The sequence below is a fragment of the Pholcus phalangioides genome, unplaced genomic scaffold (assembly GCF_987345545.1).
Source record: "Pholcus phalangioides strain wild (caught in Gottingen) unplaced genomic scaffold, Ppha-v1.0 ptg000009l_1, whole genome shotgun sequence".
Taxonomy (NCBI): Eukaryota; Metazoa; Arthropoda; class Arachnida; order Araneae; family Pholcidae; genus Pholcus; species Pholcus phalangioides.
The window spans coordinates 40745087-40772893 of record NW_028301602.1 but is presented as its reverse complement, the minus strand read 5'-3'; the positions used below and the strand labels follow the sequence as shown (position 1 = coordinate 40772893).

The window sequence follows — 27807 nt, the reverse complement described above, 5'->3', positions numbered from 1 at the left end:
CATTTAAAACTAATTCGTTTCATATAAATATTTCGTGAAAAATAATATGGAATTCACAGCTTTTTAAAACTGTTTTTGATTATTCAACATTGCTTTTCCATTGCTTATGATTGCCATTGTCAGTTCCGTTATGCTTTTATTCCTATCATACATGCAAAACAATGCAAGAACATTAAACAACCTAATGATAAAAGATCATCAAATTTATGCATGTGAGCAATAAAAAATTTACCTGGGATCAGGATATTTTGTGCATAGCTCCACAATATCCTTGGTGGGTTTTCCTTTATTCCATTTGTAGAACTTACGAAAAGCTGTTTTCTTTGATGGTATACGATAAGGCCATAGTGTTATAACCTGAAAAAAAATTGGCATTGATTAATTAGCACACATAAATTTTCTTCTTTCTTATTACATAAGGAGAAGTTTGTTTTCCTATAATGTTTCTCATGTTTATTATTATTATTATAAGCAGAAAAATAGTAAAATACAGTATATACAAAATGTTTTTTCCCTTCTTTTCATTGGGAAACAAGTTAAAGAATAATAGAACATAATTCATTACCTGGCCTAAAACATTAGGATGCCTTGGCCTTTTTTTGAGAGTCAAATGTACTTCAGAAGGATGTTCTTTCATAGCACAAATTATGTTTTTTACTTGCCAGCCAACCTTGTATAGAAAAGATAGGTGTTAAATTAGGAAAAAAATACAGTATTTGCATTCTTATGTTATCACCAATCACTATCATGCAAATATACATTGATAACTTTGCCAAACTACCTAATACAATTGAACGAACTTGTTTAATTTGAAGTCCAAAGTCACTGGAAAAAGTTTGAATTATCCACTTAATCTACCCTGGATCCATAAACTGAATACAAATTGCAACCTAATCAATATTCACATAGGATAATAAATATCAATTATTAAGATTTGATTATCAGTTACAAAACTGTTCCTATTTTAGTAGTTGATAACTCTATAATTTGTGTACTTTCTGATACTGTTGTTATTCTTAAAATGGTGACAAAAAGCTTCAGATTTTGAATGGTACACCTTGATTCATAAGTTGAACAATGTAATTCATATCAAGTGGTAAACATTCTCGATGCACTCCACCTGAACAATGTTAAAATTGGGAATGCCCAATTTGATAATTATCAAAGAGAAAAACACTTAAAATTTACAAATGATCATTTTGGTATTTTCTTGTACTGACAATTCATTTATTTGAAATGGCTCACTCGTAATTCAAGCACTTTTGTTGGATTCATTCAGCCCGGAGAGGCTTTTTATGAAATTAGATCTCAAAGTTTTGCTGGTTTTCAATCAACAATATAATATCAGTTTTTTTTTTGTCAAACTGAGTTGCTAAAAAAATAAATCTAACACAAAAAACAAATTAAATTCTGACGTACATTTGTACATTTTAGCATACAAAGGGTGCCATTTTCGAAGTAAGAGAAGTACTCTTTCTTTTACCAAAAGTCTATTATAAAAAACCTGGTTATATCTTCAGTACTGGATTCACGTTTCTTTTCACATTGCTCAACAGACAGAATGCCAGCATGGCAGCTCGAACCAGAAGTAAAAATCAAAAAACTGCATCCATAGTGTGCTGAAATTACGTGAGAGTTTTTCAATCATATATTTTTGGCCTTCAAAGCTTTTTTGTATAACAACTTGGTCGAGAGAAACAAAGTCTGGCTGCTTATAGAATTTTTCTGAACCAAATTTGCTCATACAAAAACCCAATTTTTTCCCCCAAAATTAGAATTATCCAAAATAATCTAAAAAAAATTCGGACCAAATCATAACACTTCGAATTAACCAATTTCCACTGTATATATCCACTAAATCCCTGTACCATGTACTAAATAAGGCCAAAAAACTATTTTAAAATAGCAAGTTAAAGGTTTCTGTCTTGCTGTACATAACAGAAAAATATATAAAAGCTGAAGTCAATAAATTTTTGTCATTTTTTGTAATACACATATATGTAACATAAATCATGCCTATTGTAATGGAGAATATAAATGTGTGTATCCTGTGGCCGAATAAGTTCCAAATAAATGCTGATGCTTACTACAGTCTGATAATTCACTTGGACGATTTCGTCTCCTTCTTCTACTTTTCCACATCTATATGCTGGACTCTACAAAAATAATATTTAAAAAATTTATTTTTTAACATGCAATACATAAAAATATACATACTATACTTTATAATAAATATAGAATGAAAAGAAGATGTATATTACAGAAACAAATGTAAATTAGTTGAAAAATGTTAAATTTTCAAAATTTATACTTCTCGTATAACATATGCATGTTTATTAGCCATAATTCACCCGACTTACCTGATACTTTAAACTCTCTATAACATGAACACCATTGTATAATGAATTGATATGGATACCCTGAAATGAAATAAATAACAAAACTGAGAAATATTTCATAGAACTGTGAATTTTCAAGTGATTTGATTAACAATTTTTATGATAGCTATTCAAATGAATTTTGTGGAATTTTCAGTGAGAAAAATTCAAATGGTGTATCATTCTGTACGTATATGAAAAAACTAAATTGCTCGACTCACCACATCATCATCATCTGCCTTTCTTTTGATTTTGGCTACTTCTAGTACAGCGGGCTGAATGATTAAAGAGTCATTGAAATCCTGTACAATTTTGTCACTTTGTGAAGACAAACTTGTGCACTAAAAAAAACGCATAATGACTTTCATGAACCTCTATGCTATTTTCATAAACATCATTCTATGATCTCAGTGAATATTATTGTTCTATCAAAACACTAGTGAATAAGTTAATATGTTTCTACAACACTAATTATTAAATTATCTAATTTACAATTTAACAATTACAGAGTTGAACATAAGCAAATAAATCAAGTTAATAAATTGCATAATTTTTATAGAATTTGTAAATGTAGCCTCACGTGATTAAATCAACTATTTGATCTCAAAAGAGCCACAAAGGTAACTTACCACTTCTTTGATAATCTTGTGTGGTGTTTCTGCAAATTGATCTCTCTGTGCCGTCGATGCCAATTCAATGCTCAGTTTCAGAACAGCCTTCCGTACATTCACGTATCTTTCCTGACCAGCAAATGGATATCTTCAAATGAATGAGAAAAATTATAAAGGTACTCTAAACATACTAAATAAGAAAGTGTTTAGACTTATATCATTTGATAAATTATAAATGAGATAAAGCAGGTTCCCTCATTAAGTTATACATTTATTTTTTCATGATATTAAATATTATAAACACATTTGCTAGTATTTTTTTTAAAATCTCTTTCTAATACATATCTAGTGAAACGTGCAATACAAAATCATTAATCATGTGTATGCTGCAGTTTTACCTGTCAAGCCATGATATCAGAGACTTGACCAAGTTCAGGATGTCAGACACACCAGATAGCGTTTCAGTTGAGACGCGTTCTTTCTTTCCTGTAGCTCCATAGTCAGGGCAACTATGTTTCAGCTGGTTAAATAGACTCTGTGCTTTGCAACCAAGTTTCAGTGCCAGAGACTGAAGAGTTTCTGCACTCAAGTTATAGTGCTGAAATCAAATAATGATAGAAAAGTATGAATAGAAAATAATAATTTATATGTCACACCTCTTGGTGCAAAGTAACTGATAGCACTAATATTTAGCATACCTACCAGATCCTATAAAAGAATTGTGTGCATCATTGCTCTGCAATACATTCCTTACATTCAACACTAGCCTTAATTATAATCTTATTGAAATTGGGAATGGTTCAGTAGAGTAAGCATGACCGTCTTGACGCATAGGTACACCCAGATACGATTGAGAGTACGTGGAAATTTTCGTGATTATGAGATCTGATACATAACGTGATTTTCGAGAGTTTGTAAACTGATACATCTCCAGAAAAGCAGGGGTTTTCAGAAAATCACTTGATCAGGGGCCCCATGATGCTATTATTAAGACGGCTATGCGAGAATAACTTGTCATGAGGTTGCTTACAGCCACATATGTGGAAAGGTGCATGTATCGAGCTGTTTATAGTTACTAAGGCTCATTGGCATACGGAAAGGGGGGGGGGGTTTGGGGTTCTAACCCCCCCCCCCCCATTGAGCCAAGATTATAGTTATTGTGCAGGGAAAAAAGTAAACCCCCCCCCCCCAGAAAGAAAAAAATCTGAAATCCCCCTAGAGAAAATTTTGCGTATGCCTATACTAAGGCTTGACAAATCCCAGGCTTCAGGTCAAAATGGCTACTGAAAAAATTTCCATTGGTACCTAAAATTTTCTATGACTGATTACTAAATTGGTGTTTATGGACAACACAGCACTTTTTGAATTTATGCCAACATATCTACCAGCATTTAAAGGGGCTCTACGTTCTGGAAAAGTCGAAATAAAGATCATTATTACTGCTTATCTCTTGGGAAAAAAAACGTTTGCTCCTAAGAATTTTGGATGGCGCTCCTACATTTTTTTCGATTTGTAAAGTCCAGACAGTTACGTTACTTTGATCCTCATCATGTATTATTCCCACTAACCAGATATATGAAGAAATACCAGATATACAGTGATACCCCGACTTACGTCAATCATTCGTTTCAAGACTGACAACACAATTCGAAAAGTCAAGGTAAACATTTTCAATGGTAATGCCCACTCTTTCTTCAGGAACTGAAGGGAAGTAAATTTGTAGACTTTCTCTTAATTCTTTCTAATCTATTTGTGGTGTTTTTGTTTTGTTTTTTGATGTGACACTCTAGGGCAGCGGTTCTCAACCATTTTTTTTTTCAAGTTTACTGAGAAAAACTGAGTAAACTACTGAGTTTTTCTCAGTAAACTTCAAGCTTTGCTCAAATTGCGTCCAACCGAGAAAAATATTCGTGTTTAGGACGGGGCGACGTGAATGCGGGATAACGTTTTTTCTGTACTTTAATTTATTCAACTATATTCATACCAAGTAACAAGGAAGAGAAAACTTATGGGTAGGAGAACTAAAAGATTTTATTAGGAAGCAAATGAGTTCGATCATTTTCATTTGGAAATTTTCATTTCAATGATAAGACCACGTTCTTTGCGACGTGTGCCTAGTGTTTCACAACCAGATCAATCAGAGATAGAAAAATTATAAATCCCAGACAAATAGAGTTCGCATTCAAATTATTGTGAGCATATCGTAAGAATACGAAATTTATATTCCTTTGGGACTCTAATAAAACTATTGAAAATCCCCTCAAGATATCCTTCCTCATGAACATCTTCAAGAAAGAAAGAAGCAAACAATTGTTACGATCGTCTTATAATGCTTTATTTGCGTGCCAAAACTGACTACAAGACACTCTCTTACGATAGCTGCGGAAATTTTCGATAATGATTTTTGTGTTACATCCACAACGAATAGGAAATTCGTCGGGAATTCGACACGTGTGGATTTTATGATTGCGCTGTTGAGCTTTATATTTCCAAACTGATTGAAGATAAGTCAAACTGAAAATAATTCGCATTTGGAAAACAGCTCATCATATATCGAACTACCGTTAGCTACCGAAAAATCTAATCCAACCATGACGTTTTTCAGATCACATAATCACGTTTTCCTCTTTGAGTTCGTTGAAGAACAAACAAGCGTTTGACACGTGAGAGAACGCAGTAACTGACCTCAAGAACATTCTCTAGATTAAAGGAACAAATGCGCACGATGTCGATCTAGATCGAAAACACAGATACGCAAAAGTAAAATGCATTGCCATATACACCTAGGCTATCTAAAATCCATCTTGCTTCAAAACATTCGTTCAAAAGTGTGTTATAACTAGGCTTACGGGAGAAAAAATTTTAATACCAGAAACAAAAAGATTTTCCAGTTGGTTCAGGACCGGATTCCAACTTTAGGTCCCCGCTCATTTGCTCATAAAAATGCTATGACACAGGGTACAATATTCAACGTAATATCAAACGTGATTTATTGATTATTGATTTTGAAGTTGACAGTCCCGAAATGAAAAGATTTTCCAGACACTTGGGAATCACCTCTAGGTCCGTGTTAATTTGCTCATTGAATAACAGCCAAGCGGGACGCAATTTTTAACGCATTATAGTAAGTAATATGAAAAGTGATTTTGAAGTTCACCTTGAAAGTGTTAAAATTTGCTAGTCATTTTACTACTACCGTAATTGCATGGAACTTACTTCTTCTGGCTTTACAAGACAGGTCAGGAGTATTTTCATTTAATTACGTAATTATAGCATCTATTGAACCCACTCAACATCGATTTTAGTGGTGGTTCAGCACATCACTGAGTAACCCTTTCAGACTTTGATGGCGCAAACGTGGGGGATGTTTTTTCTCGCTGTAGATATTCTTTCTAACCTTAGTTAAGTTCAAGGCTGAACCTCCTGAACAGGGCCGTCTTAAGCAGCATTATGGGCTACCATGGGCAAAGCGATTTTTCTCAGTCTTCTAAGTGGTTATAAATTTGTGTCTTCCAGTTTGCATGCTTACACTCGAAAATTTTAACCAGATCTCATGGACTCCCCAGATGGGCCCAAGTGTCAAGATGGCAATGCCCCTGAGGTTAGAAAACAGATTATCTACACCGAGGAAAAGCAATCTGTGAGTTTGTGCGCACCAGGTCTGAAAGGGGATAAGCTACAAAAATTCTCATAGACATGAAAGATTTGTATCTTACCAGTTGCTTCAGCAGGTCGACAGCTTCTAAAACGAGTTCTTGATGACCAATTTTCAGGATATTCAAACTTTCCAGATCATCGCGGCACAAAGTGAGTAAGCGACAACCATTCAGTTTGTTGTTGACAAAGAATTGCGTGTATGGCTGGATCTCGTCATCAAGACCTGATAAAAGAAAAGCTTATGTAAATTTCACAGTCCTAAGTATGGGAGTCTATCTCAAAAAAAAAAAAGATCCGAAAGAAGATTTGAAGTATATCGGTGACGATCAAACGATCAATAGAGGAAACTATATCATCCTGCTTGATTCTCTTAACGTCTTAAAATCAATAAGTTTTTTTTTTATCGGAATCTTTTATTCAATATCTTTCAGGTATTATTATCATGCTAATCCATTCAAATCTTTCTTGAATAAATTTGTTTTTCTTTTTTATGAAATCTGTATGATCGATGGCAACGTAAGATACATGTAAAATGCCCTTTATGAAGTAAAAAATGACAAGTTTTTCGAATCATAACCATTCATCACAGACAGCTATGAAACGTTTTTAACATTTTGATAAAGAGATCGTTTTTGAAGTCTTTTTGAAACTCCTTGGTTTCGCAAATAGTCGGAGATATGCTTCTCTTTCTCTGCTCAAGCGAAAAAAAAATTCAATTTTTTTTTTAAAGTGTTTTTTACGAAAGAAAGATGGCAATCAAATTCAGGTGTTGCATAGATTGAATGGGGTCAAGAAAATGGGGAAGTACAGTACAAGCAAACAAGCAAACCTGTCAGAGAACAAATAAAAAATAAAAGGGGAAGAAATAGAATATATATATATTCGTTTGCCATCTATAATTTATTTTAAGAATTTCATTTGATAAAAAGCAATTCAAATCATCAGAGGATGACTGAGCAGGCCATTTGAAGCCATCATCCAAAAGCGATGGGCACAGTTTAAGGGTTAAAGGTGAAAAACACCCTTTACGTTCTTATGCGGAATCACCGATTTCGTAAAAGCGTTTTCTCAGTAAAGCACCTTCTTGCAAACTCGTCATATCTACGAATTAGAAAAAAGAACGGAATAAGTTATACTATAGATAACGGGTTTCCAACTAGTGTTCCGCGGAACCCTGGGGTTTCGTGACAGTTTCTTTGAGGTTCCGCATGATCAAACGCCACGCAATCCTTAAAAATCTCGAATCCCGGAGAGCTTTCAAAGAAGAAAACGTTCTTGTTGCTGATATTTGGAAAACTGTTCTTTGTTTTGAATTTAGCGAGATTAGTGTCGCGTTTAAAAAAATCCAGACCACTTGGATGACTAATTTAGGGGCTATGGTAGCATGTGAGTGACCAAAACAATATGCACGCATGGTACGGGCCAAAACAGTGTACAAGTATGTGAGTGACCGAATGAATGACCTGGTGAGTCGATGAAGAAAGCAGTGACCTAGAGGGTCAATTGAAAATATATGAACGACCGAAAGATACTAATACAAAGACCATTTACTGTATGGGAGGGGGTTGGGGACCGAACAGGCTATAGTCCGGGGTAGGATGACCAGATGAGGTGCCTGCAAAACCAGGATAAATCCGGGATCCTCCGGATAATAGATCCTCCGTTGTTAAAAACCGGGATGTTCATTAATAATAACCAGAACATTCTTAAAACTCTCATTAGGTGGGTATTACAGAGGAAGAGGGACTTTGGTGCTTTTAATCTCATGACGTCTATGCTTCTACGAATAGCCGACCTTCGGTTTACGCACTCACTAATTCGTTCTGGAAGTCCTTTGGTAAACCGAATTGTTCAGAGACCGAAATATTTTTTTTTCTCCCTTATGAATAAATTGAAAGAAAATCTTTTCAGCCAAAAATATCCCTTTTAGAAAATAACTATACAGTACAGGATATATTATATTGAGAAACATCATTTAACTAGAATCTCTTTTGCCACCTATATAAAATAAAAAAATACAACACTGTTAATGATCCTGCAAATTAGAAGTGGTGAAGAATGATGAGCTGCTTAATCAATAAATATTTTTTGAGAAACAATATAAATTGAATTATATAATCTGTTGCGGAACTTTAACAGTTGATACGTTTGCGTCTAGTAAAATAACGTTAGTAATAGCACAAGATTTGGCCGCTTTTGGCTTCTTGTGGCAATAGTCAACAAGCATACAAACCGGAAAAACAGTTTCAATTCCGTATTTATACGCTTTTCGGCTATAATTACAAGCCAATGGAACTGACGCTTTACATAAAATACTTATGTTATTTTACTATATACAAATATGCTAAATTTTTGAGCAAATTCAACAATTTAAATACCATTATTGCTTAAAAAATATTTACCAATATCACACGATATTGTTTTTTCATGCGGCACATTAATCAAAAACCAGTCACTCAATTTTAACCGAACGGTTTTGTTTTTTATTTAATAGGTGTCAGAACAGGTTCCAGTTTAATATGATGTTGTTTCCCAATATAAATATATCCTGTACTGCATGTGTAGTTGTTTTCTGAAAGGCATATTTTGAGGTCGATAAAATTTTATTTTCACTCGTTTGTTAGTTATGGACAAAAGGAAAAGGCACCATCTAAGGCTTCACCATGAGCAGTGAAACAGGTCGGTGCAGGTGAAATAAAAGGCAATATGCCCTCCATCTGGAAGAAAACAAAAGCATTTTATTGTAGGAATAAAATTTTTCCTTTCCCAGGAAGCATTTCTGTGCTCATTATGACGCCCCCACCCATACTGGGGGCCAGGCCCCGTAGACTTAGATCGTTAGTGGGGCCTCCTCCATAGCGAATATATGGTGAAAAAAATCCGGTAACTCAGATAAACACCATATAATTCAATGATTAGTATCATGATTATTTCAAGCATTTTCATGATTACTTAAAGTACATGCTTCTTGTATGGGAGCCCTGGTGATGGTTATAATCAAGGCTTTTGATTCAATATTCGGAAATATTCTTTTCAATAGGATAACAGGGCTCCAATCTCTTGAATCCCAACCACGAGTTCAATCAGGCACGGCACGGAGACCCATACCTCCCCATCCTATAGTAGGGCCCCTACGCTGAGATCTTTGGTGGGCTCCCAGGTAAGACTCTTCACGGGCATATTCCCCTATCTTGAACTTATAAGTGAGATAAAAATTATGAGAATAATCTCTTATCCCTTGCTGGAGCTCTGCCAGCATCACTTCCTTGTAGGGACATGCGGTGACTTTAGTTGAATAGGGATTCCATGATAAGATCTGTCACAATGATTTATGACAATAAATATGTATATTAGAAGCAGAGACGTACGCAGAGAGGGGGTTGGATAGGGAACCTCCTGACCCCCATATTTTGGAACTTTCCTCTTAAAAGAATACTGTATATGCTCGACTCTTAAGAAATTCGGGCTGGTGCCCAAGCTATTTTTCGATTTGTCCCTAGCTTCACCGTACAATCAGTGCTTATAGCATCGCTTTTTGGACTTATTTAAAGTATTTCTACCATTATGCAATAATTTCAATGGTATTTTCACATTAAGAATTGCATCTTCACCATGAAGAATTTCTGACACTGTTTCAAACGGTGATCTGCAGAGGCCTCCCCATTCCCAGGGGTGTTTCTATCCTACATAAAGTCCTGTATCCTACTCATATCTTGTTTTATCTACATAAACACATCAAAATAACGATGAAGTGAGTGATTACCTTGAGACCATTGGTTCCCCTCCATATAAGTCAAACTCGGTTATAACGATCCCTACTCTATAACGTCAATAATTGGCGGTCTGAACTGGTTTCCATAAAGAATAATGTTAATGAACCTTGCTTATAACGCCGATGAAAAGCAACCACCCAGACTATAACGACAAATTTTTCGTCACTTTTGTTTTCGTTTCGATGACGCTTACCCAAGAAATTCCTAAGATTAGAGCTGATCCCATCCAGTGAATGTTCGTCGCTGTTGTTCTATTTATACATAACGTTGGAAAAAAAAAAAGATTCATTGCATATTTGACGCTCCATCTTGCTCATTGACATGACCACTATACGAAAAATTTCCGTATTTTGCCCTACCCGATAATTTTTTATAAAAATGTCCCGTTTTTTATCAACGAAGCTTGCTTTATTTTCACTAGAATCACGAATAAAGGTAATTTGCATAGTTTATAAACTGTGTTATAATGAATATGGTTGTAAATATTAATCTCACATATTTGTCAAGTTAATTTTTTTCCCCGTCAAATACATTTTAGCAGAATTGTTGAAGAATTTTTTTCTCGCCAAGGGTTATTTATATATTTGGTAATTTCGTCGATGTTTGGAGAGAATAGGCGATGTTCCTTATTAATTATCTCAATTTCCCATATTTTTCTCGAACAAATTGATCACCCTACTCATAAAGAAATAACAACTATACAAACTCCATGCAAAGTACCGTATTAGATTGCCTCTGATTATATTTTTCGTCAAAAGAAATCTTGAAAATGTCAACCTCTGTTGTAACAACACCTCGATTACAACGACAGAATTTTGTGGAATCTTGAATGTCGTTATAACACAGTTTGACTGTATGGTACGTCCGAGGGGAGTCCTCGAGTAAGTGTCATCGGAACCTTCGAAAACTGAGAGGTTTCAGTTTCCGAAAGTTACGGTGCTAATTGAAAAACGCACTGTTCTAAGAAAATAATGAAACCGAATACAGTGAAACCTCGCTACAACGATACTCGATATACCGATAAAAATCCCTCTAAAACAATATTTTTTCGAATCTTGTTTGTAATCGCCTAGAGTCTAATGTTAAACTCCTCTCGGTCTATCGACATCCGATATTACTACGATAAAAATCTAATAGTAACGATATTTTTAGGAGATTTGTGCAACTTCTACACAACGATAATTTTTATATTCCACTAAAAAAAATGTCCTTCAATATATTTTTAATTCCCTCACCAGCTTTTGTTCTTTCGAGGAGGATTGGTGTTTAGCACTATCCACCCTCCGAAAGTGTTAATGAAGTTGCCTTGAAGCTACTTTTTTTGTGTGGTACACAAAAGTGTTGTGAGAAACTACTTTACAGGGAGTGAAAGAACTTAATTTTATTCATGTGAACCAATGAATTATTATTTTTTGCTGCGAATAAATATTTATAAACGCATTTTATGGTGACACTAACAACGGCAATTTAGAAGAGATGCCAACTCCAGAATCATGAATTTTTGCGGCTTCTGAGATGATAATTCAGCCTCTCGATATAACGATAATCTCTCTACAACGATGTTTTTTTCTTGATCCGCTGAGTATCGTTGCATCGAGGTTTCACTGCAGAATAAAAATTTCAATACTCTCATCGCTTAATTATCCTAATTTGGCCGTTACAGCTCATACAAAAGATAAATGGGGTTAAACATCACGGAGAGCAACGTCTTAAATAAAACAGCACCCATAAGTGATTCTATTTTTTAGGAATTTGAGAAGCAGAAAAATTAGCTCTAAAATAATTATCCTGTCTATTTTTTTTTTCAAGAAAAAAGGTTTATTATATTTTCCATTGCTTCCAGTTTTCAAGAAATCTTTATGTTGAATATCTTGGAGCCCTATACATTCGTTGGAGGAAAAATCCCAACGTTATTTTCGAAATATTTTCCTCCACCGAATTTCGTAAATCAATTTCTCCCACTCAACAGAAGTGGAAGAATGAGGGGGAAAAAGAAAAAACAGGAAAAGAAAAAACCACTCAAAACAAACGTCAGATTAGTTAACATCACAGATCCAGAAAAAAAAAAAAGAGAGAAAAAGTCCTCGTAGAAAGAAGAGCGATATATATTGCCGAAGAAATTTATTGAATACCAGTCAGTTCATCGAAAACTTCCGTGAGTGCTTAGAATTCGAGTAGGGAGGGGGGGGGAGAGGGAAGTCAAATACTTTACTTTCTACTCGGGAACCCTGCTGAATATTTTTTTCCAGCCGGAGAATGTTTTTTTTTTTTCTTTTTCCTATTTAAGAAATTTTATCCGAGGAATTCGTAACTCGGGAATTTCCCAAGGCTCGTATGTTTACGGGATCGAATTGTATACAGAGTATGGAAGAGAGGTTTATATATGTGTACTATGCATATTGCATTTATGCAATTACTGAGAAATTGAGTGATGGGATGGCCGAATAATTCACATCAATCTCATGGTTACGCATCCGGAGCGGATATTGGATTGGAATTAAGCTATTTAGAATGGGCTTCAAGGGACCAATTAGCCCTCCCCCCCCAGTGATGCCTAAAATGGATTTCCGAGACGCTATCGTATCTTTTAATGGGGTTCTCAAAGCGTTTCGAATTTCTGTTGAGAATATAATGCAGTAAAAATCCTATATAACAATAACCTCTATAGTCGCCTTTATATATATGTTATTATTTTCTGGTTCCCCCCCCCCCATGCATTTTCCATAGAGTTAATATGTAATATTACATTCAAAACAATAATTCCTTTATAATGATACGTTTCTCCGATCCATTGTATATAGTTACATAGGCGTTTCATTGTACATTATACCTTATAACACTGACGAAAAATCACAATAAATAATATAGAAAATTTGAGTTTTCTATTGTTAGCAAAATCTCGTGGTTTTCAAACTTTTTACTGCACTCTTGATAATGCAATGAGGTATTCAAGTCCATATCCATGCCCCCCCCCCCGACTGGAATCTTTTGCAGGCCCTTAGGCCAGACTTTTCGTGGGGGAAAAGTCTGGCTTAAGACAGTGATTTTTTTTTTAAATAAAGTGATCTTCACGTAGTCACAAGAGACCCGTATGATCTGTCCAAGGAATTGATTTTTGAAACAAAAATTATGAGAATGAGAATCATCCCGGGCCCAGGGCTAGAGCCATGTCAGCCCCACCCTTAAGGGGCCAGGTTAGTACCGCATATCTTGTATCTCTGTTCAATCTCTGAACAATCAGGAGTAGTGCCAGATATTTGGGGATGGAGTGGTCCGAAGCCTACAAGAATTTCTCTCTTGATACTGAAATAGATATTTGGGGATACGATTAAAGCAGGGCGGGACAAATCGCAGAAAAAATCTAGGCACCAGAAAAATTTTTCTGGTGCCAAAAATTTTTTTACACAAATAAAAAGGTCCAAGAAATGCTTCTTTTGACTTTTTCAGAGCAAAGTGACCCTCTTTCATGTTGGCAGATATGCTACCATAAATTCCAAACATTTCGTGATGCGCTCAGCTTGTAAGGTAGTAACTACTCAAAGAAAATTTTAAGCACCAATATAAATTTTTCTGTCGGCATGGTGACCTGGTGCCTGGGATTGTCCAGCCCTGAATTATAAAGTGTATCTGAATGGGTAATAGAGCCAGAATTTCAACAAAATCTTGTCACGGCGGTTTTTGTTTCACTGAAATTCCTCCAGATTAGACACTGAGCACTGAACAAGTCCACACTTAAAATTCTAATCCCATTCCTAGAGGTGTCGACGAACGTAAACCCTGAACAATACTTTTAGACTTTTAGTTACCTCTAATATTGACTTGACAAATAAAAAAATATTAACGTGTCAGCCAAATTTCTTAGGAGCCAAACACGATTTCGTCAAAAAAATTAGAAACTGTTGCAAATAATTTTTTTCGATTCTTCTGTGGCTTTATAACTCTTTCCCATGTTAAAAGACGTACGTACTGCAATAAAACCAGAAAATTTCGTGTTATCCTTAGCTTTCAATTTAGCAATCACGTTTAGAAAAAAAAATTGGGTGACAATACCGATTCTAGTCACATGGTAACCTGGGATTTGTTCAACAACTTCATTTGACAAGAACTTCGGGGATTTGTCAAGCACTGAATTAACTACAAGGTTTTACTATTACCAGAAAAGCTTTAAATTATCGATTATATTTATCACGATTTTTCATTAGAGCCGTAAGATTAAACTTTCATGATGAAAGGATTTTCGATTTCAGGATTTTCGCATTTCGATTTTCTTTCGAAAATTTTGTGAGGAGAAAGGTTTTTTTTTAAATATATATATATATATATAGACTCAAAAAACGAATCGAAAAAGAAATCTCGGTGAACCGAAGCGAATGGAACTGAAACAAACGTCGGATTACTAAAAACTCGGATTATACAAAAAACAATAGAAAATGGGTAAGATGTTAGTTTTACTCAAAAAAAGGGGAAAGATCACATGGCAAAAATAATTGATTACATATATAGACTTAAAGGCCAGTCGTAGTCCAGGCTCTGTCCCTGGTGGGATAAACACATATATAGACTGGTCATTTTCATGAATTTTGTGGTAAAAGAATACTTTGATGAAGTATTTATTCAAAATTGTTTTCTTTGAGTCTCTTTTTAATCCTTTAAGTTTAGTTCCTCATTAAACGGCTTAATTGAACGATGTCCAATCTGTTGTGTTTTTTGAGCTACGTTCGAAGAAGGAAAAAGACTGTTTTGTTTCTCGAAATAAATCCAAATGGACAGTTAGTGAGATAGAGATTTTAAATTAATCAACATTAACCATTCTATTATTAAGTCGAAAACAACGAGCAGAGATCTCTCACCTTATCCTTTGTGGCTGAAGACGATAGAACTTTTTTGGAAACGGTATTAAAATACAAGTAGAATACATACAGGACTCGACGACGGCAAAAAACAAATTTTGCCAATTAAATTTCTTAGCGACCAGGCATATTTTTCTCCCAATAAAAAAAAATCTAGGAATGAATTTTACCAATTTTTCTGGAATTAATTAACAGGACAATCGATAATTTTCTCATTGAAAGTTAGCGGAGAGAAGAACCGTATGAAAAAAGTTTCGTATTAAAAGTTTCGTATCTCAGTATATACAGGGTGATTCAGAAAAGATGCGAAAAATTTTAAGAGGTGATAGTGCACACCAATACAAACAATTGTCATCATGGCCCCCACATTCTGAAGCAGGGCCCCTAGGCTGGGATCTTTTACGGGCCCCCCGACCACACTTTCACGGGGGCCTCCTTTATGATGAATTTATAGCGTGAAAAAACAAAAAAATTATTAAAATCCTCACGAGCCCCAGGGCTGGAGTCTTGTCAGTTCACCCCTTGTGGGGACCATGATTGTCATCAGAGAATGCCTGGTCTAACATGAAACGCAAACGCGCTAGCGCGTTTCGAAACGGGCGCTCCACAAACGTTAAAACGGCATTCCTGCTTAGGCGCAGATAGGCTTGGAAGTCTGGGGGGGGGGGGGGCACGATGATGATGTGAATTCATATATACATTAGATCAGCCTACTCCACCTTTGACGCTGGGGGGGGGGGGCCCATGGCCCCACACGACCCCCCCCCCCGTATCACCGCCCATGCATTCCTGTTGAAATTTATCGGGAGAAAAAGAACACCATGCATGCAAATGTAACCTGGGGAAGAAGAAGAAACCGTATGCAAATCTGCGTCACAGTGAATAAAAGGCGTGGAGGCCATCCCACACATTCCAACTTTTAGAACGGTTGCACGCTTGAATGACTTCACAAGGCTGACGCGAACGCCAGCCCTGTGAAGTCAAATTGTGAGTGAAGTGTAATGGTGAAATCCCGTCAAATATTGTGAGTGAGGTGTAATGATTGAGCATTTGTAACGATGTAGGATTGTTGCTCTCTGTGGTGAGACTTTTTAACGGGGAGATCGGCTCGCATTCGGGACTGAAATTGGAAACCACCAAGTTCAGACCTGCTCCACGTACTATATTAAATGTGAAACTTCCAATATTACTGAGTATCGGATAACAGGGCTACCCAAATCTAAAAAAAAAAAAATTTGGCGCCAGCCAAATATCTTACTAGTCAAGATTGATTTTAACCTCAAGAAAAAGTTCCTAAGACTCTTCTGGGACTTTATAAGTCCTTCCCAGACGCCCAGACGTACTGTAACGAAATCAGAAAATTTTGTCATCTTTAGACTCCAATTTAGTAATTACATACAGAAAATTTTAGGGCCACCAATACCGATTAAAAAAAAAAAATCTGATCACTTTAAAAATTATTTCGGGAACTGGGATCCAATTCCAATCATTCCCGCATTGTCAACGACGTAATATGATAAATTGTTACTTCCTTTTTGGAAAGATCTCCCTCAAACCAAAAAAAATAAATGTATGTACACGCAAGTATGTTTACAAAAATAAATAACTAGTTCAAAACCATATTAACAAATGAGAATGAAACGCGATCGACGTAGCATCATTAACTAACAGGTTCATGGAGTCGGCTTTTTTTATTTGAAACTCATCCTAATTAGATTTAAAACGTAGATAATAACAAAAATTAAAAATTTGTGTAAGTTTATTCACACAAATATGTCGACATAATCACATAATTAATTACATAATGATAGTTATTTTTAATGCAATTACAGTAGGTTACATTTAAGATTGTTTTTCTTTCTAACATATGGCAATTATCGTTTGTTTTTTTTTTGGGAGGTGGGCGACCTTTACTAATTGGATAGACAAGACACACACAGTATCGTATTATTTTCCTCACATTATATTTCATCTTTACTTTAAAAAAAACTGTTTTTCTTTCAATCCTCAATTAATGTTTTACTGTATTATTAAAGTCTTATAAATTAGGTATAAAATGTGAATCATTTTAGAAGACTAATTTCAAGTTCGAATAATTGATTGTGTAATTGAGAGGTAGGAAAAATTACGACGATGTGTCGAATGCAGTCAATTAAAATTACATTTGTTTATATAGATCAGAGCTTGACTAATCCCAGGTGCCAGGTCACCATGACGACTATAGAAAATTGATATTGGCGCCCAAAACTTTCTACGTTTTTCACTAGAAAGTGCAAAAGAAAACGTTTGGTTCCTAAAATATTTGGTAGGCGCCTAAATTTTTTCTTCCATTTGTCATGCCCTGATATAGATTTGTTTTGTTCAATTAGCATTACCCGAAGACTACTTAGTCGGACGCTCGGGGGTTGCGCACCACCTTTCATAAACTACTAATATATGTATAGATTTATTTTTTTTAAATTAAGATTTTACCCTAGGGCCCACTTAGGTGAGAGCGAGGGGAACTATAAACCCCCCTGCTATATGTGAGAGTCATTGTCTTTTTTGTTCTAAAACACATCCCGAGGTAGGGTCGTAACCCGGATATTTGTCGGCCCGTCGCAATAGTGTTGGTCGGCTGAAGTTGGTTTTCTGTGGTTCCCACCTTCAAGGCGCGAATGCGAGCCGATCTCCCCGTTAAAAAGTCTCGCCACAGACAGCAACAGACCTACAAACAACACAAATGTAATTCAATCATAACACATCACTCACTTCCCTTCTGAAATATAGATGGCAGCACTGAAAAATCAGACACAACTCTACATATGCACTCAGACTGTTAGGTGCACACACAGTTATACCTCCGACACAACTCACTAGGTAGTAAATCGTCCATAAATGGTGATATACCTGAGTTGTGCTCGGTTTGAAAGGAAAAAAAATATATTTGCCACCAACATCAATTTGAAATTCGGTAATTTTATAATGGTGTTCTTTGTTTCCACCTAAAACTGGCCGCCCCCCCTAACTTTTGCCACCCAGGGCAGTTGTCCCTATCCTCTGTCCCCTTCAGGTCCGGTCCCGTCCCGTGTGGTATCCCGTATTGAGAGAAAACCACTCATATAAATTAATATAAATAATTATATATGGATAAACATTGTTACAAAAATAAAATCCCGTTATAGTAAAAATTTCATTTTTTAAACATCCGTTTATGAGCCAAGATCATCAACTTCTGTGCTTCAATAAGACTAACATGAATTAAAATATTGTTTTTATAGAATTTTGCGTCACTTCGGTACCCTACAGCAGTGTTTTTCAGTTAGTATTTATCGTGGGGGGGGGGGGGACTGTCATTGTTCAAACATCGGGGGAACCAAGGATTCCTTGGCCTCTACACCAGCGGTTCTCAACCGGTGCTTCGTGTTCACTTCCCAGGGGCACCGCGGCCATTCGAGGAAAATTTAAAAAAAGGGAGTAAATTTGAAAAAGAAATATTTATAATTATTTTTAGATAATAAAAATAAATTAGTAACTGATAAATCAATAAAAATAGTCCTACGGGGCTCCGCCATAGAAATTATATACCAAAAAGGGATCCGCGAGTCAAAAAAGGTTGAGAACCACCGCTCTACACATAACCGCTTTTGCTAGACATTCACTCAAAATTTCTTTTACATTATCCACGGATCACTTTTTTGCAAACCACTGTCCTAAAGCAGTGAATCACTATTTTTTAGCTTTCAAGTACTTCCTTGGAAATGCGTACGTCCATGCTTTTGTACCCTCTTAATGCATTAATATCGTAACTAAGACTTTTGATTTTTCATTGATTTATTGTGTTACTTATCCTCTGAAGTATGCGTACCGCAAGTTGGGAACTAGTACGAGTAGAATAAATTATTCGCACATAATATAATATCATCTTCGATTTTGATAGACAAAATATACATATTCATATTTCTATATCTATTTATCTTCGAAATGAAACATAAAGAGAACTCTTCGTAAAAAAACCAGAGCCGGCCTTAGGATTGTGCGACAGGTGCGGCACTTACGTTAATAATAACTTCTTTCATGAATTCTGAATTTTCATAAATTTCTAGAAATATTTCTTAAATTTATGATGAATTTTCATCAATTCTATTAGGATATTTCTTTCATTTATTTTGAATTTTCATCGTTGCTGGAATTTTATCTCTGTCAATTACTTTTTCTTATGTTCACTCTTCACGGATTCTGAATTTCCATTAGTTCACAGACGATTTCTTTGATTGAGTCCTTATTTCACACACACAATTAGTTTTGGAATTATTTATTTCATCAATTTGAAATTTTCTTCAGTTCGAAATTTCTGTTCAAAATCATTTTTACATAGTTTTTTCAATTAATTTACCAAATTTTGTCTATATTTAGTTTGTATGGATATTTTCCCGTATTCCTTTATATCTTTTAACAACGCATGCATTTCTTTGGATGCCGATTGCCTCCCTCCCCCCCTCATCAGAATATATAAAATAGGGGGCTAAGGGCCTCCAAAATATTTTGATGCCGCTGAACCCGCTGTTCTTTTCGCACCGGCCCCACGTCTGTATGGGTGGCCCTTTAAAAAAAACTCCTATCACATGCTTATGAATAGCGTTCTTCGATATCATGATGCAACGACGAATTTTTTGTTTTCGAAACAAACACGATAAAATTAAAATTTTGAATGATATAAAAAAATGAAACAAAAACTAATTAAGGATAATGTCAATTTTTTTGTCCCTATTTAGAATGAAAAAAAGACGTGAAAACTGTTAATATTCATGTTACAGTAAATGTGATAAATCCGGTAATTTTACATAATAACTGGCTATTATTGTCGGTTTATCATTGTCGAGCATTTTGGTAAATTTCATACATTTCCCTAAATTTATCACTTTTACTGGTGGTTATTCATAGTACCCGCAGGAGTCTTTTTAAATTTGATAAGTATTAAAAAAATTATCCCTTTTTTATCAGCAATTATGCGTAATACCCAAGCGTCACACATCGTAGGTAAACCTGATATATATATATAAGCCTATATAAATCGTGCTATATGATATATTATCCATGATAATTCATGCATGCATCGCATCGGTATACCGGAGTACGATCGTAAAATTTGTTCTCATTACAGTGGGGTCCGACTATATTCATCACACATACTATACATTTGGATTTTTTTCCATATTTATCAAATTCACTAATTACACTAGGGTTATTATGCCCAATCACAGGCAAAGGTGATAAATTTAAAATATTAATCAAACTTACCAACGACACTTTGTTTATTACGCATAATCTCCTTTAAAGGTGATAATGTTTTCAGTACAAAGTAGTGACTTCGGTACTACGCATTTTCACCGGTAAAAGTAATAAATCTATCAAACTTACTAAGACGATCTGTGAGCATGCATAATGTTCGGTTATTATGTATAATGACCTATTTATTACGTTTGCCGTAACAACTACATTAAGATTAAGACACTATACCATTTTATAAGATTACTAATAATAAGATTAACAAAGTTTTAAAATTAAGGCCTTCTTTTCCCGCGATACCCATAAATGAAATCCCGAAAATTCCATCGACATTTAAAAGACTTAAAACGTAAATAAATAAACAACGGAGAGAATAATCTTACCTCTGACCCAATCAGCAACATGATCCGGAGTCCATTCCGCAACATTTACATACGCCATGTTTTCAATAAGTCATAATTTTCATCAATTATCCGCTAATGAATAAATAATGCACGATTAATATTATCGGAAAAACACAGCATCGTATAACGTTCACGGGGGCACTTCTCGAGATAATCCACACTGTTTTGCTGTCTCTGTCTCTCTCGCGCGTGGTGGAAAATTGAATAGGGTTGCCGATATACTAAACAGGTTCTAAGGGAGATTTTTTCCCACGGACGGGGGTATAATACGAAACGAAAAAAAAAAAAAGAAGAAAAATAAATAAGGGGGGGAGGGGATAAAAACCAGGTGCTGAAAGCTCTGCAGTTTATGATCAGTATCACTTTTTTAATATAATCACAGGGCCTGAATATATTTCTTCATTAAATACTGATATTCCCCGATGAAAGAAACATAATGAAATTAGTTTCATTTCCATTCCAAATGAAAGAAGAAAGAAAACGTTCCGCGAAATGCGCAGTCAGGATCTTCCGCACATCCTTCTCCGGCGGTTTTCTTCGATCATATGGATTATGCAATGTGATCCTTCATTCATGGTTAAGAAGCGTTGGCGCTTATCGTGTGGATATCGCCAAGCTTGTGACTTTCCTTTGGCGATTTCACTTCAGGCATGGTCGATTTACATTTAAACTTCAGTATTGTAATTTTTTAATGAGGAACGTGATAGAATATGATAGAATATTTAAAAAACAAACCAATTTAATAATACAGATGTGTTTTTAAGGTTTACGAATTATATTACAGTAGACTCTTGACTATCCGGGTTCTCTCCGTACAATCCGGACTAGTTAAATAATTACAATTTTGTGATTCAAATGAAGAATAATTCACTTTGCCAATGTGTTCCAAATAACACTTTGTGTTATCATTTTTCAATGAACAGTAAAATAGATTTGAATAGTTTTTGTAAGAATCAAGTCTACATTAGCATTTTGTTTATTTTAAAAATTTGAAATTTAATTAGTTTTAAAATAAAATTTACATTATAAAACTTATCTTAAAATGTGTACAATATTTTAAGTCTTGGACTTATTTTTTTGTAGTAACTTTTTAAAACGCACAATACCATAAGCGTACACCCAGAGGGGGGGGGGGGATTATGGTCAAAATTAGGGTGTATTTCTGCAGTAAAAAAACAAACTCTGTGAAACAATTTAAAAAAATTGAACCTTTCCCCCCCCCCAAGAAAGACCTGCTTACGCTATTGTACAGCGGAGAACAAAACAAGCATTTATAAAGTACTGGTCTGTACTTGGAAGTTAGAAAATACGAATTAAGAGCGGGTTTTGGTGTAAAAAGGGGTGTTTTTAATGGTATGGGTGCGGTAGGAAGTAGACATTTATAGAACTCCGGCCTATATCCGGCTCGCCCTTCCGCCACATTGGATAGTCTAGACTCTAGAGCAGTGTTTCTTAACCTTTATCATGGCCCCCCTGTGGATCAGATTTTTTTCTCGTGCCCCCCCCCCGTCCTATCCTGGGCCCCCCATACCCTCATACAAGAGTGAGATACTTTCTATTTTTTTTATTATGAATGAAATTTTAATAAATCAGATCAATCTCTGAAATCCTGGCTAGGCACAGATTCAAATGGTGGATTATCATCTCTCCCAGGAGTCAAATTATATTGTAAAAAACGGTCTGTGTAAAATACAGGACGATCCAACGAACATACACAATAAATCGACCCTCCCAACACATCAACCGTTGCTCTGGCGGCCCTCCATGCTTAGCTGGAAGTAACAGCTTACATATGAAAATCATAGTACCATATCCCATATAGTACAGTCCCCTCCCTCCATTATAGACAGGAAGACCCGGGGGCAGACCCAAGGGTTAAGATACCCCTGGTTCTATGGACGGATCTGATGAATTCTTAAAGTAGTAATACTTTTCAACCATGTTTCACTTTTAAAGCTTTCCTCTTCACAGCTCTCTATGACTCCCTTCACCACCCGTCGTGGATCCCCTTTCTTCTGATTTTCTCCCGTGGCCCCCTAGAATATCCCAGGACCGCAAGGGGGCCATATGGCCCCAGGTTGTGAACCACTGGTCTAGAGCAGCGGTTCTCAACCTTATTCGACTCGCGGAGCCTTATCCAGTATATAATTTCTATGGCAAACTCTGTTTGGTTCGAGGCCTTTTTTTTTGTACATACTTTTTGTGGCAGAACCCCTTGTGGGCCTCTTTTATTTATTTATCTATCAAATTTACTGATTTATATTATTTTTCTCGAGTCACCGCGGAGCCCCTGGGAGGTGCACACGGAGCCCCGGTTGACAACCCCTGGTCTAGAATCGACCATATATGCAATTTTTTGATGTTATGAATGAGTTCGGGAAAGTCCAAACACTTTTAGGTCCTTTAAAAAGATGTCTTGTAGAGTAGAACATTTTTTTTTGTTGCAATTCCATTCAATTTTATTCATAAACAAAGAAAATACAGAAAAATATAAGTGAAAAAAGAATTGCTAAGAAGCCGACATGGCTCTTACTTACAATTTGTTTTTAAACATTAGATGCTTGGAGTACACTATTCATAATAAAAAGAAAATAATAATAAATGGAAGAGAAAGACAAAAAAATAAAAACAAAAAAACAAGAGAAAAGAGAGTAAAAAATTCGAAAAATACAAAAATATTTAATGGTGCAGCGACAAGAGTAATTGCTTGTGTGATTTGTTTTCCTTTTTTCTAACATTTTTTTGAATCAAAGTGAATTTGAAAGATAAAAGAAAAATAAGAATAAGCAATAAATAAATAAAAATGGAAAGACTAAATGGGTTTTAAATAAATTAAAGGTAAAAATTCACAAAGTTTCCTTGAATCGCATAACTGACAAGAAAATAGAATGCAATATTGTAGTAAGAAATGGGAAGAAATTAATAAAAAAAACCTAAAAGAAATGAAAAATGTTTAATTACTTACGGGTAGGGTCATAGTTTGATGCCGTGTGAGCGCATGGGCCCACCCGCGCACGGCCAGGGTCTCATCAAAATTATGTTTGGTTAAAATTTTTGAGAGCAAGCATTTAAATTGGTAGTCAAGAATTTTTAAACTGTTTGAGGGTCGCAGAGAACTCATTCTGCCAGAGGGGCTCTTAAGACGGCCCGATCGGGGGCCCCTGTGTAAGTTTATATCCATCCATTTCGGAACTATAAAATATTATATTTACCTTCTTTCAACTTCAAAGTACTGTATTTATCTTCTTTCAACTTCAAAATACTGGGTATTTACCATCTTTCGACTACAAAATGCTGTACATACTTACATATTCGATGTGAATTTTATTAAGTTAACAAACGAAATACATATCTAATTCTGTTAATGGTAAAAGAATATTAAATGCATCAATATTCAATTTTTATTTTTCAGAATTAGTTCTCTAAAAATTCATTCACCTTTTTGCTGCTTTCTCGAATTCATGAAACATATTCTAGAATTCATAGTTTCTTTTTTTTCTAGAATTCGTTAATACACATATACTGTAATAGAGTGTCACATTTCGCGAAAAAAAAAAAGTCAATCCATTGGCATACGTATGTACTATTCACCACACATTATAAAAGTCAGCCATTTCACAATATTTTATCTTGACCTTCTATGGTTCACCCTCCCCCATAAAAACCCATTGAAAGAATTTTTTTTTTGTCGCAAAAAAGGATGTAAATAGATGCATATTTGTTAGCATATTTTTAATTGACTAAATACGTCAGCACAACAACTTAATCAATTATAGTGGTTTTCTAATTAGCTGAAATGATTAATTCGTAGGATTCTGTATGAATTAATAGTATACTATAATAATAGTATGAATTAATAGTAATAGAAATACATACACAAATGTCCTTCATTTTAATGTTATCCATAAAGGAATAAAATCCTGCTTAGCAAAGTTGAAGAGTTTTACCTCGAATGTTATTCACAATCCCCTTAGGTGCACCCAGTTAGGTGCAATTTTGTAAATCTCTGAACACGTAAAAGAGCCTGGGAGTAAAAAATAATAAAGGAGAAATAATGGTTCTCTTCTTTAAAATGCGGGACCAGCTGCCATGACGTAACCAAATTTTTTTATATTTAAGGTTTTAACAATTTTTTTTTTTTGGTTAGGTAAAAATTCTGTTGGGGGATTATTTATAGGTTATATGATTATTGTATATTTATTATAAACTGAAGAGCCAAAAAAACTGATACAGGCATGCGTATGCAAATAAAGAGATATGGAACCAATCAGAGTACGGCGCTGCGGTCGGCAACGCCTATATAACACAACAAGTGTCTGGCGTAGTTGTTAGATCGGTTACTGCTGCTACAATGGCAGGTTATCGAGATTTAAGTGAGTTTGAACGTGGTGTTATAGTCGGCGCACGAGAGATGGGACATAGCATCTCCGAGGTAGCGATGAAATTTGGATTTTCACGCACGACCATTTCACTAGTGTACCGGGAATCCGGTAAAAAATTAAATCTACGACATCGCTGCGGCCGGAAAAAGATCATGCAAGAACGGGACCAACGACGACTGACGAGAATCATTAAACGTGATAGACGTGCAACCCTTCCGCAAATTGCTGCAGATTTCAATGCTGGACCATCAACAAGTGTCAGCGTGCGAACCATTCAACAAAACATCATCGATATGGGCTTTCGGAGCCGAAGGCCAACTCGTGTACCCTTGATGACTGCACCACACAAAGCTTTACGCCTCGCCTGGGCCCGACAACACCGACATTGGACTCTTGAGGACTGGAAACACGTTGCCTGGTCTGACGAGTCTCGGTTCCAATTGCTTCGAGCTGATGGACGTGTACGGGTATGGAGACAACCTCATGAATCCATGGACCCTACACGTCAACAGGGGACTGTTCAACAATCTGGTGGAGGCTCTGTGATGGTATGGGGCGTGTGAGTTGGCGTGATATGGGGCCCCCTGATACGTATAGATACGACTCTGATAAGTGACAGGTACGTAAGCATCCTGTCTGATCACCTGCACCCATTCATGTCCATTGTGCATTCCGACGGACTTGGACAATTTCAGCAGGACAATGCGACACCCCACACGTCCAGAATTGCTACAAAGTGGCTCCAGGAACACTCTTCTGACTTTAGACACTTCCGCTGTCCACCAAAATCCCCAGATATGAACATTATTGAACATATCTGGGATGCCTTGCAACGTGCTGTTCAGAAGAGATCTCCACCCCCTCTTACTCCTACGGATTTATGGACAGCCCTGCAGGATTCATGGTGTCAATTACCTCCAGCACTACTTCAGACATTAGTCGAGTCCATGCCACGTCATGTTGCGGCACTTCTGCGTGCTCGCGGGGGCCCTATACGACATTAGGCAGGTGTACCAGTTTCTTTGGCTCTTCAGTGTATTATATTATATTATATGATTATTGTCATTCAAATTCAAAAAAATTTTTTTTTTTTTTTTTTTGGTTTCATTTACCACCGCGATTATCGAATAATTATATTTCTTAGTATGAAGCAGGGCCGTAACTAGGGGGGGGGGGAAACAAAGAATACCGTTATAAAGTTATCGAATTTTAAAGTTGAGGGGGGGGCGGAAAAATAATGTTTGCCCCGGGCGGCAAAAGTCCTAGTTACGGCCGTGGTTTCAAGTATAAAAATTCTATTTTAAAAAATACAAAGCTATATAAAAAATGCGTGATATTTGTGTCTGTTTTTCTAATGCTCTAATCCTTTTAGCTAAAAATCGCGGAGCTTTATTTTAGTCTATAATTTCTATGACTCCGCCATAGAAATTATAGACAGGTAAATATGTGTGTGTGGCACAATGCCAGTGTTGAAATCTTTTTTTTCTCATCATATTTTTCATCATTATTCATCAGATTCATTTTATTATCTTGGAGTGGCCTCAGAGTCTCTGAAAAGTGCATACACCTTTAGGACTCTACGGAGCACATGTTGAGAACTTCTGTTCTAATATATTGAAAGCCTTGAGGCTTTCCTACGCTTATTAAATCCAATATTTTTTTCCCCCTCCAGCTCTCACAATTGCAATATAACGGATGATTCACCCATAAATACTGACACTTTAATGAGAAATGATGCCAATAAAGATACCAAAACTTCCTCATACACGACGTATTGTTTTCAAAGGGGAGGAGCAATGTCGACTCTTGCGCCTTGGTTATTCATTCACAAGCACCACAGATACCGCAAATTATTAACCCGATGAAACTAGATAGAACCATTCGCTCAGTGAAATAAACAATATTAAAATAAAACAATGAGGACAGAGCCCGTCGTAAAAACCTCACTTCTCCTCTGAATTTTTTATTTCTATGTATTATCATTATTATTTTTTTCTATTACCATCACCACACTGTGAATTGACAAATGCGCGGTCAGAATATCACATTGGCTATATGTGACTGGAGATGTTGACTGAAGATAAAAACAATTATCTCCTAGCAAAACACTATGAACTCGAGTTAATAATCGAGTAAAAGCATTGTATTCCGTTCAGTCGTGACGATCTCTATATAATCCGTACCCCCTTTTTTCTATTTTATTTTAGTCACTACTTAATAGCGGACAGCCAGTTATACCAGTTGCCTCACCGAGTTACTATCTACAGTTCAACAGCCTCGTATAATATTTTTGTCCCTGATTTTTTTTTTTTTTGTCAGTACATTTGGTAGTTTGTCGTTGCGGCTGAGAATAGTTGTTTCTTCAGCTGCTTTTTAACACCAACCCTTTTTTTATTATTATTCTTGTCATTAAAATTCCATCGGAGCAATGTTATTCGTCTTCAAGACGTGTACAATGCACATTATATAGACTCATGCTTCTTC

The 27807-nt window shown here is 35.7% G+C and overlaps 1 protein-coding gene across 2 annotated transcripts in view; it reads right to left on the bottom strand.

The window, feature by feature from the left end:
* Nucleotides 1-21500, bottom strand: part of LOC149083079 (uncharacterized) — a 33443-nt gene extending 11943 nt beyond the window's left edge. The window contains exons 1-9 of one of the 2 annotated variants that reach the window (XM_089236214.1): nt 20921-21500; nt 6706-6869; nt 3388-3587; nt 3008-3137; nt 2600-2719; nt 2361-2420; nt 2088-2156; nt 566-670; nt 233-357 (exon numbers count right to left, since the gene is read on the bottom strand). In XM_089236214.1, the coding sequence (XP_089092340.1) occupies nt 233-357; nt 566-670; nt 2088-2156; nt 2361-2420; nt 2600-2719; nt 3008-3137; nt 3388-3587; nt 6706-6869; nt 20921-20978 (1031 nt within the window). In that variant the 5' untranslated portion in view covers nt 20979-21500. The remainder of the gene's footprint in view (nt 1-232; nt 358-565; nt 671-2087; nt 2157-2360; nt 2421-2599; nt 2720-3007; nt 3138-3387; nt 3588-6705; nt 6870-20920) is intronic. The other variant, XM_089236215.1, reaches the window with a different exon arrangement.
* Between the last annotated feature and the right edge of the window lie 6307 nt (nt 21501-27807).